The sequence below is a fragment of the Eufriesea mexicana genome, unplaced genomic scaffold, assembly GCF_001483705.2.
Source record: "Eufriesea mexicana isolate 0111107269 unplaced genomic scaffold, ASM148370v2 scaffold616, whole genome shotgun sequence".
NCBI classification, from domain to species: Eukaryota; Metazoa; Arthropoda; class Insecta; order Hymenoptera; family Apidae; genus Eufriesea; species Eufriesea mexicana.
The window spans coordinates 252022-263340 of NW_016908770.1; the positions used below are offsets into that span (position 1 = coordinate 252022).

The window sequence follows — 11319 nt, forward strand, 5'->3', positions numbered from 1 at the left end:
TTATTATCATAATATTGTATTTCTTATAATATTATAATATCGTATTTTGTAAATTATTATAATACTATATTATTTTATATTGTTCTATCTTTTTTAATTAAATACCTTTTTAATTAATTAGTAACTTATGAAAAATGAAGATGGATTACAAACTATAATATTTAATGAAAATATATTTCATTCATAAACGTATATTTCACGAAAAATGAAAATTATACGAAGTATATAAATTTATGTCGAAAATAAAAATTATCTTGAAAATTTTCAGAATCACATTCACGATATTACAGTGAATGAATAAAGCATTGATAGCTTCCTTTCACTGAAATTAAATTATCCACTGTATCATTTATATTATTGTTCGATGTCTCTAAGTCTCTATTTATCTTATTCAGACTTATTATCGTACAGCAATCGGCCATGGACGCGTGAAAGTCGAGTCTCATCGTCAGATCTTATGGTAAACGATTTCACCATTGCAGCTGATCGATTTAAGATTTATGCTTAAAGTTCATCCGAATTAAAATCTGCATACCTGACACGTAATAGAGGGAAGAATGTCGATTGCTGTAAAATTTAAGTACTATCTCTAATAGCAAATTGATTTATTTGAAACGTTCATTTGTGATACTTACAAACCGCGCTCTATGAACTATGAATTAGCAGGCTATAAACAAGAATTACGTTAGCAACATAAATATATATACACATGAAAGGAAAGTTAGACATATGAATATACAGTAATCATAGTACGTAATATAAACTTATGTATAATTTTATTATGATAAAAATGTGATCAGAATTAAAAACGTAGCTTATGTCTAAAAATGGTTATTAACGACAAATATTTAAAGAAATAAATAAACATTTTTGAGAAATACAAATTTAAGAAAGTAAAAGTAACTTAATCGTATAATTACAAACATAAAATACAACCGAAAATATGTACAGCCTGCATTTGAATCCTTCGTCTTTCAGATTTAAATTCATTCCTTTCACACCCTATATATTTCTAGCTCCATAGATTTAATCAAACCGGAAATTAAACTATTTTACAGGTCGTGTCAATTTCACAAGAGCCAGATATCAAATAAAACGATACTTAAATAATAAAAATAATTCTGTATTATAATAATCTCTATCAATTATTTTAACACAGTAACACAGTATTCGCAATGCACAAATTATTTGTCGTCAATTAACAAAAACAGATTCTTCCAAATATCACGTAGAGTGAAAATTCTTATCTTACAAACTTTCCGAACGACTTTGAAACTAAAATAATTTTCGCTTTAATTTCACAGCTGATTAATTTGAAGCCTACCACGAAAGTTCACGCGAAACCCAGACCCACGGGTAGACGTGAGAAAGAAAATCCAACTGGTCTAGTTACGAGACTCGGTGGCACTATTGTTAAGGATGGGCTGACTACCGTCCATGAAACTAGCGTAATCGGTACTTACATAAATGGCAAGTACGCCCAAGTGCTGCAAAGCTCGTCGAGAATTCTTTCGGGAACACCACCGATTCCTGAAGGCAAAATTCGCCCCTCTACTACTCAAAGAATATTGAAAACTATTGGGCCACAACAAGGAAAGCTGAAACCACAACTAGAACCCACTCCAACGAATCAGCAAGAGGAATCGACGTTACCTTTGGAAGTTTTGTTTAGTGCTCCAGCTGGTAAGACGTAGAATTTTTATTTGATAAAATATAAAGATCTTCTTGCTTCTGTTACACGTTTTTTGAATTTCAAATATTCTTCGTTCATCTATGTTCATAAATGACGCGAATTCACATCAGCGACTATGAGTATTCTAAAAAAGACTTCGACTTATTGAACTCTGAATTATTTCGCAATCAGTAGAACGTTAAATATGTACAATACCACGTCTTACTTAAAAGTAACGAGTGAAACACAATCGAAATTTCTCGCCATTAGGTTCAACGGTGAGGAGCACTCGAAAAAATTCGGGTCCGAATTTATCACGTCCGAAGTTCCGTAACAAGGTCAACGATGACTATGATAACAGTGGCGAAGTGCAGCAAACAAAACCGTTTAAAAATCGAAGCAGTACCACCGCGAGACCAAGTTTCAAGTTAGTACCTATAATATCCATGGATATTCAGTTTCTATACTTTTCTTACAATTTTCTGCATTTTTTTTTTTTAGAAATCGAATCCCTCCAACGACAACCACGGAACCACCTGTTACTCGTCGTCGTAGCAGCTTCAGACCAAATAATCAACCGAGTTTACCTTCGAAGCAAATTAATAAGAATAAGATCGAAGCACAACCGGTCAGTCCTAACCCTGTGCCGAAATTGAAGCTGCCAAGAACACAGGGTCGTTGGTCTTACAAAACGACTCCTAAACCGAGAATAGCTATTCGAAAACAAGTAGACGTCGACGATGAGTTACGTTCGCCGTTTGAAACTAGCACAACAGAGGGTCCATTGAGCGTAGATGATAGCAAAACTACCGCAGCTTCTGTTTCCACATTCTCGACCACAACTTCGGTCACCACAGGCCAAATAACTAATGCTCAAAGAAAGATTCAAGAAGTGGTAAACGACGAAGAATTAGATCCGAGTGAAAGCGAGGATGTGGTCAGTGTCAGTGTCCAAGATCAACATTCCGAACAAATCCTGCCAGTCGAGACAATCAACGTTGAGATATCAACGGCTCCTGACATGGCTAACGCGTACTTCGAAATTGCTACAATCAAATCGCCACACGCTTTCCAGGCAAGGAAATTTTTATATAAATTTTGTCTGGTATAAGGAATCCCTTAATCCTTTAAGGTCCAGGTCACATTCGACACTTTATCTCAATTGATTCATAGTAAAGAGTCTAAGTATTTAAAAACGCTATTCAAAATCTTTTGTATCTATATGTTGACATATTTTTGTCAAATTATTGGATACATTAGAATGGAACGTCGAGTTCAACACAATATAAAACCACTAAAAATTAATAGCGTGGAAATTTTATAAATTTGATAAGTCATATTTAATACTAGAGCTATTCAAGCAATCTATAACGTGTATCTAACTGTAGTATACCTAATTAATAATAATTATAGATCGATTTTTTATCTCGATTAAAATTAGTATTAATTTTATCAACACGCTTTCTGCAATTGGAAACACAAAAAATGTGAAAGAAGACATTTCGACTCGCATGATAGTTCTAGTACAAAGTTAAATTTTCATCAATGATCTCGACTTTAATTAATTAGAATTCGCATTGCAAATTGAATATTTGCCTTAAAAGTTAAACTTTTAGGATGCTTTTAATAAAGTATATATTGCTCTTGATAACAGGTTGGAACCTTGAGAAATACCCGTTACGTCACGGTAACTTCAACGATCAAGAAATCATTCTCAACGATAGATCCATCCACTACGATATCACCGTCTGAACCTTTGACAGAAAATATCCTAGCAAATACTGCAGCAGCGTATGAAACGACGTTACCCCTGGACTCAGCTGTGGCAACCCTTCCAGTTATATCTCTAGAATCTGGCCAGGCAACCCCACCTTTGGAGACCTTGACGGAAACCTTCTCTACTACTCAAACACTCCTCAAGACCCATCTGCTTCCAGTAGTCTATGGCGGTAACACCACCAAGTTGACCCTCGTACAAACGTACAACATTGCTCGTGTGGTCACCGCTACGAAGACTTTACCACCCATGGATATCTATCAGTTCATTCCCAGCAAAGCCTTGAACGAGTTCAACACGAAACTAGAAGAAGCAGGTAGCGAACTGCATCTAGAGCTAGACGTCGGTGACGACGACAGAGACGACGATGATATTCCCAAAAGAGTAGTGGCTCCAAACAGCGACAAGGATTCAGACATAGAGCCATTCAAATCTATTTCACAATCCAAAGTGAAGACAGAAGTCCAGAGCAGCAGTACCGCTGAATTGCAACTGACTCAAGATCAGCTGGCTCTGTTGAAATATCTCAGCCAGCAACAGCAGCAACAGGTGATCACCACCACGCGACCGGTAGTCGTTCTCGAGACCCTCTACGAGTCCCACGTGATCCCAGTTGTGAACAACGGAAACACGATTTATTCGACGATATCCAGGCCAGTCGCCACAGTGCCACGGACATCCTATGAATACGGAATGTCCACAATTGCTCCCGCTCTGCCACCTCAGCTACCGCCACAGTTGCCACCACAATTGCCCATATTCCAACAGCAACCGCATTTCACAATAACGAGCACTCCTGTGGTCACGCAAACTCTGGCTACCGTGTCAGATTCTAAAATTCTGAAGTTGACCTTTGGCGCGAAAACGGCGTACACCACGTTGTTCTCCAGCAGAGTGGTACCAACAGAGGTTACCACTTACGTTACGAATACCATACCAGTGCAACCGACGGTTCCTGCGTTCCCTTATTATCCTCCACCTGTCGGCTACCCACCTTATCCCTTCGTAGGGTAGAACCTCGTTAATTCGCGCTAAACGTGCGGAGGTACGAGTTGCTCTTCAAACGTCGAGAACTGGAGAATGTTACTTTCCAAGTACATAGAATTCGTGAAAGGCGAACAAAACACATTTGCACCGGATCAATCGGGAATACTGAAGACACTGATCGGAAGGCAAAGTGACGATGATAATAACAGATTTGGTAGATACGATTCGAAAATTATACAAGTCGATGCGAAATGTTAATAATTGTTAAATCATGGATTGATTTGGATCGTACAATTCGATCGATCGGTTCCAATACCTCTTTTTACCGTCCAGATATTTGGTACTTTAGCGTAATGTTATTTATGGTATTTAAAGTCTAGGATTTAGTATTAGTATGTAAGGTACAAGCTGCTGTTCTGTAACTTTCGAGAAATAGAGAGCGAATAGTGACACGGAATATGAAGAGAATAGTACGTGATCGTTGTACTTCTCATCGCAAATCGTTAGGCAGTGGACGCGCATTGACTGCTCTGGTCTGCAATGTGTTAAGAATCTTAATGTAAGACTTGTTCTTGTTCATGGGTTACAATGCGACATGCCATTTATGAAACGTTTGTGGGATTTGGGAATTTGGACATTTTCAAATGAGGATAAACATGAGATTAAAAATAGATATATACAAATTAGGTGCAATTCGGTACAAATTAAAAATAGGTATATACAATAGCTACCAATTGTAAAAATAGATACAGTAAACGAGAGATGGCTAGTCTTCGTAATAAATAAACGAAAAGAGCTACTTTTTGTGATCCACAAAAGATACAAGATACATATTTCTTACAATTAGTGGAATTATACACTTGCAAAGACTGAAACCATATGCGTTTAATATTAAAGACGTAGGTGATAAATGTGTGTTATTCAAATGAATACTTCGAATATAGAAAGACTATCTCTCTTATCTATTTCAAATAAAAATTGATCAAACGTTTACTGTATGGTATGTCACATTACAACACGTGAGCAATTTAATCAAATGAAGGGAGATACAAATGATGGTTTGAATTTTTTCAGTACTTGTTTATAAATATTTTAATATTTGTTTCGATATTGCACGTTATGAATTAAAGTACGATTTAATAAATGAAAATATTTTCTTTTGCAATCTCTCATATTGAAAAATATATGAGATATATATGAGATATAAAAATAAGCTAATTAGTAATTAACTGCGAATCTTTCATAAGTTTTCTGAATTTATTTGAAGTATGCTCGACAGTTACATGCCGAGCAATATATTTTACAGAAATTAAAATTAAATTTGGAATAAATTGATCAGAATGACGTACAAAAGTTGCTTGTAAGAATTTTCCACGTAAGATAAAATTTAATTGTTTATAAAGAAAAATAATATTTTTATATTTTTTACCGTGGTTATATGTAATTATAATTATAGAATTGTGCATAAATATATTAATGTAGATAATGTGCAGCGTCAAAAACAAATAAAAAATTTACAAAGAATTAATCTTTCTATTTGTTTGATAAATAGGAATTTATTAATTGGTCAATAGAAAAGATATTGTATATAAATTAATAATTATAGTGACTATTGTATTGGTTTTGTATGTATATTAAAAATTTTGTAAATAAAGCGTCTAAAATTAACATGCACTTTTCACTTTATTAGATAAAATTAAAATGTGTAATTGAGGAAAAGTAGTGACCAGTTTATTTTTGAAACATGAGTAAGAAATAATTGGTTACATTCAATTATTTCATTTCACTGCAGATAATAATTAACCGGGTGTTTTTAATTAAAACGCTCGTCTCAAACTTATATGAATATAAATTGATTAAATTGACTGTTATTTACAAAGAACAGACTACTTTAAAATTCAACAATTGAAAATAGAAATATTATATAAAGTGATCAAAAAGTTTGAATAAAAATATAGTTTAATTAAAAAAGTTCAAATATTAAATATGCATGTGTAGAAAGTATGTCGATTGAAATAAATTATATCTGTCGTTTAATTTAATATAGAAAATAATGGTAGATAAATAACTGTTATATTGTCATAATCTTTTATTTTTATACTAATCTTGTTTGTTTTGTATATAAAACACTATTAAAAAAATATTTACTTCTATCTAATTCATTTGAAACGATACACGTTTCATTCAAGACAGAATTATTTATCGATAAATTATATTCAGAGAAACGCGAAAAAAATATAGAAATATGTGAAGAAAATTATTACGACACATATTTCTCTACCAACCTTTCTATGTCCAATCATACAGAGGATATGACTCGTCCCAATTACATGACGCATCTTACACTCGATAAAAGTACCGATATTATTTATGAAGGCATCAAATCTACCTTTAATGACGCGAGAGAAATTCGAAAATATAAAACGTGTGAAGATACATAATGAAACTTAATTCTAATCTTAGAACAGGTACGCATGTCTAATTTCACTCTGTCCACGAGCAATGAAAAATTTTCTGTTCAACAAAACCTAAGAATACCTGTTCTTCGACGATTATTCGTTAATAATTATACTATGTTCAAAAATGAAGCAAAAAAGAAAAGAAAAAATATGGAATATTCCATATTCTTTCTTCGAATTCCTCAAACATGCTATTATTTCAAATTCATTTCACTTCATTTTTCAGTCTACTTCCTTCCCCGTGTACTTCAATTCGGGAAGTGATAAAATATTGTCATTAATAGGCACGTTAGTATGGAATGTAGATGTTGATTACGATATGCGATGAAAATTGTCGTTTAATTAATACAAATTAGCGTTTAAACGTGTTATACTGCTCCTCCTTCTTAATAGCTCGGACCAACGTCATACTAAGGGCTGCTATGATTATCTGCAAAATTTGATTCGTTATTAAACGGGAAAGTCTTCCGCGATAAGCTGATATAGAAAACAGGTGATGATATTGTTACATGTTCTATGAAATTGTACGCAATATGACTTACATGCAGCATGCATAGAGCCAATGCCAAGCCAGCCAGCCACCCCGTTCTTCCCTCCAAAAACCATGAAATTTCTTCGACACAACCATGAAAGAAAGCGTTCCCAGTGACCGTGTTTCTGCATTCGGTAGGTAGTGGTTTCTTCAAAGCTAAATAATCCATCGGGCCATCAGCTCCACAGCAACCGATCTATTTTAAAACAACTCGATTAACTTTACGATGGTTATTCAGACATATGCAAAATGAACACTAATAGAAACGTTACAAATTTCTCTCGACTACGTTTCACGTTACATTCAACGTATTTTTCTTTTTTATATGTATAAAACACGACGTAAAGTTTCTTTTTAATTTCGTATTTTTGCTAAAACCACAAAATTAATCGGAACGAGCAGTTGCAGATATTTTAATTTTACAAAATTAACCTCGATTTTTATTGAGATAAAAATACAATTATATACAATTGTACATTAATTATTATCGTGTCACTTTAATTATAGTAATTCGTGTGTAGTATGTTTAATTTTCCGCGACAAAACAGAATCATCCGATTATAAATCAAATTTGATTTTACAAGGCAAGGTCAGTACAACTCAAAGCAGTTGGCTGGACACATTACGTGGGTGCATATGTAACATATGCATATATCGCACTAGTTTTCAGAAACACTGAAAACTACAGCTATTATTTTGTCGCGTACTGTATTTGCTGTAAAATAATGCACGAACTTACACTTTCTTGGATTAATTGCAGAATGAACACTGCTCTTTCATTGTGGTAATTATTGATCAGTGTGGTCATAGATCGTCGTATGAGAGGTTGAATTTTGCTGTCGTAGGTGGAATAATCGAGGAGAAGCGCAGTTCCTACCAGGCCGACAGCGTAAGAAAGCAATTGCAGTCCTATGTACTTGAAGAATCAACGCAATTAAGTTTCTGATGAGTCACATACAGTCTAGTTAATAGGTACATCAACTACTGCAAAATAATTTCGATTAATTTATATACGAATAATTTCTTATCAAATTATAAATTACGTTATAAATTATTCCAATTAAATTAAATATAATTGAACAATATAAGTCATAAGAGTCAAGGAGAAAAATTTCGAAATGTATAAGAGCTTAAAAAATTTTGCAAAGAAGAAACTTGAGTGGAAGAATGCAGAAAATACGAAAAAATCTTGTTTTTATAATACTATAAAATAAAGTAGACGAACCCTAGAATATATTATCATCAAAGTAAATTTTTGATATGAAAAGATAAAGTTTTATAAGAAAATCTGTAATAAAACACACGGAACATCTCTGGCAATGAGGGTGTGGAATATTTCGTTTATTTCGGTTATTAATCATTTTTATATCACGGGAAATTTAGTTTATTTTAAAGCTATTTCACGCCCGATAGTTTCGACTAATATCAAAATTATTTCGCAAATTATAATGAACTAATAATTGTAACGTATTTATTCCTTACAGCATAGAGGCCAAGTATGTGCTCCATAAGGGCGACTCCACACCCAATAAACGTGATAATTATGATGAACATCGAAGCCGCAAGTAAGATGTAGATGCCAATGTAAAATTCATATATTTCGAGGAACTCGACCCACTCTTGGAAACCTGGATCCAGTCTTAACCACATGCATAATCCAAACATAGAACTCCCAAGTAACTAAGAAAAATGTATAACTTTTAGAAAATTATTTCACATACTATACAGATTTGTATACATAAATTATCCCTTATACAAAATTATTTATACAATAGTATAAATAAATGTTCTTCTTCTTTCCTTTTTGCAATTATATAATTTATTAAATTATATCGAGATAATTTAATAAAAATAGTACTTGTTGAAGTGAAAGGAATTATATAGTGACATATATATACAATACAATGGATAAGAAAGGGTAAGAAAGTATTAGCACGCCATATTGCAAGGAAATTCATCTAACCAGAAAGATTTAATTTTAATGAAAGTTTGTGTACTTACATGTAGAGCATAATGAGTTCTACATGGAGCATTTTTTCCAAGAACAAAAAATCTTTTTAAGGGAGCCAAATAAACACTTAAAGTTTTAATATCTTTTCATACTCCGATTATAATCTTTTTTCGGAATTTTGTTCACACTGCGGTGACAGAGCATTAAAAATTGAACATTTTCTTGTATAAAAAGTTTCGTTGTATCTTGGACTATTATAAAGGTACATTTTAAAAATTGAAAAGGACACCTCTTCAAAGTTCGTTATCCTTTTTTTTTGTTTTGATTGAAACTGATACGTCTTTTTAGTTTTTTTTTTTTTAAATAAATTTTTAGTGATGTTAGGTGAAGAGAAAAATTGTTGTATGTATTGTATAATCTATTATGAAATATATACTCATAAATTTTTATTCAAATTAAAAAATTCAAATCAGTCTCTTCTAATCAGGTGAATTTTCCTGTAATATAATATACCAATACTTGTCTTATCCACTGCATATATACAGTGAAGAATTATAGAATTTTTTGGTGTGCCTACTTAAATAGGAGATCCTGTATATATCGAACTTTATCGAATGCTTTCATTTCTAACATTTAGTTCTTAAGCCTTTAGTTAGAGTTTCGTATTCGTCACGCTGATAAACACAGATATGATGGCCACGCCGTGATCTGACTCACATTGATTCAAATGTAACGAGGATATATGTTGCAATAAGAAACGTTTAAAACTAAATTGCCTCTGCAAACACATTTACATAGTACAACATTATCCAAGCGCCAAGAATCGTTCGCGTAACAGAATTATTTCTTGAAATGTAGCTATGCCTGACGTCTTGACTGTAGATAACTATATAAATACAAAAAAGTAAGAAATGCTGCAGAGAAATATAAATGATATAAATCGTAAAAAATTTGAGCGATAAGAATGGAATAAAGCGAATATGAGAAAAGTCTTGCTCTCTATGATATCTGTCCATATAACAACGAGAGATCACTTAAATCCTTCTCTAACAATTGAATTTAATAAATAACAATCAATAAGAATGCGTTCGATAATTTCAGTCAATGATTAAATGCAACCATATCTTATTACATGTTTTTACATTTGTAACACTTACCCATATGATGGCATTCAGGCAGAAAATGGTAAATTTTATACACTGGATTCGCTGCTCCAATTGATTGCCAGAAGTTTTGACAACCATGGTTCAAGATTTAAATTTCAACACACGTGTATTGGAAAGAAATTTTATCGTAAGGAAACAAGCGAAATTTTAACGCGGATTTCTTCCGCGAAAATTACTTTGTGATTTAATATGAAAACGTGGACACCGTGGCTATAAAGGTATACAGCGATGTATACCTGACTCTACCAGCTAGTATTCTCTTTATCGTCGGCAAATATAAGATAACTGGATAAGTACGTCCTAGATAAAAGAATCGTTGCAAGTGACTCATTCATATTACGGAAAATTATCATTAAAATGACCGTCTTCAAAAAAGGGCTGGTCGTTATTTGTTATTGTTTTTCTTCTCATTCCACAATGCTCGTATATATCATGGAAAAATAAATTATGGGATATCTTAGTAGAGCATTTTAGTAGAGTCGAAAGTAACAAAATTAATCTATGTATGAAGATAAATATTTACGGTAAATATCAAAGATTATTAAATTTATCGAAATAAATATGATAATAAGATGAGAAATATGTACGTAAATCTACTAATGGCGAGGAGTTTTTTCTGATTTTGGAAACAGAATTGCGAATTAAGCTAAACGTCTACTTCTATATTATTATAATATTATACAATAATATTATTAACAATATTTTACTGTCTAATAAATGTATTATAATGATACAATAAATAATTTATTATATAAACTTTTAAAATTCCATATAT

General features: G+C 32.6%; 2 protein-coding genes across 2 annotated transcripts in view; one reads left to right on the forward strand and one right to left on the reverse strand.

Moving 5' to 3' along the window:
* The window catches only part of LOC108546108 (flocculation protein FLO11), a 23056-nt gene extending 18593 nt beyond the window's left edge, over window positions 1-4463 (forward strand). Inside the window, exons 5-8 of the mRNA XM_017898040.1 lie at window positions 1305-1683; window positions 1943-2099; window positions 2174-2747; window positions 3327-4463. Of these exons, the coding sequence (XP_017753529.1) occupies window positions 1305-1683; window positions 1943-2099; window positions 2174-2747; window positions 3327-4463 (2247 nt within the window). The remainder of the gene's footprint in view (window positions 1-1304; window positions 1684-1942; window positions 2100-2173; window positions 2748-3326) is intronic.
* Window positions 4464-6763: 2300 nt separating this feature from the next.
* Window positions 6764-10768, reverse strand: Tsp2A (tetraspanin 2A). Its single transcript, XM_017898061.1, has 5 exons — window positions 10536-10768; window positions 8910-9107; window positions 8167-8343; window positions 7438-7623; window positions 6764-7325 (listed from the first exon to the last, which is right to left on the reverse strand). Exons 1-5 carry the CDS (start codon window positions 10620-10622, stop codon window positions 7248-7250), a joined length of 726 nt encoding a protein of 241 aa, XP_017753550.1. The 5' UTR covers window positions 10623-10768; the 3' UTR covers window positions 6764-7247.
* Window positions 10769-11319: the final 551 nt, after the last annotated feature.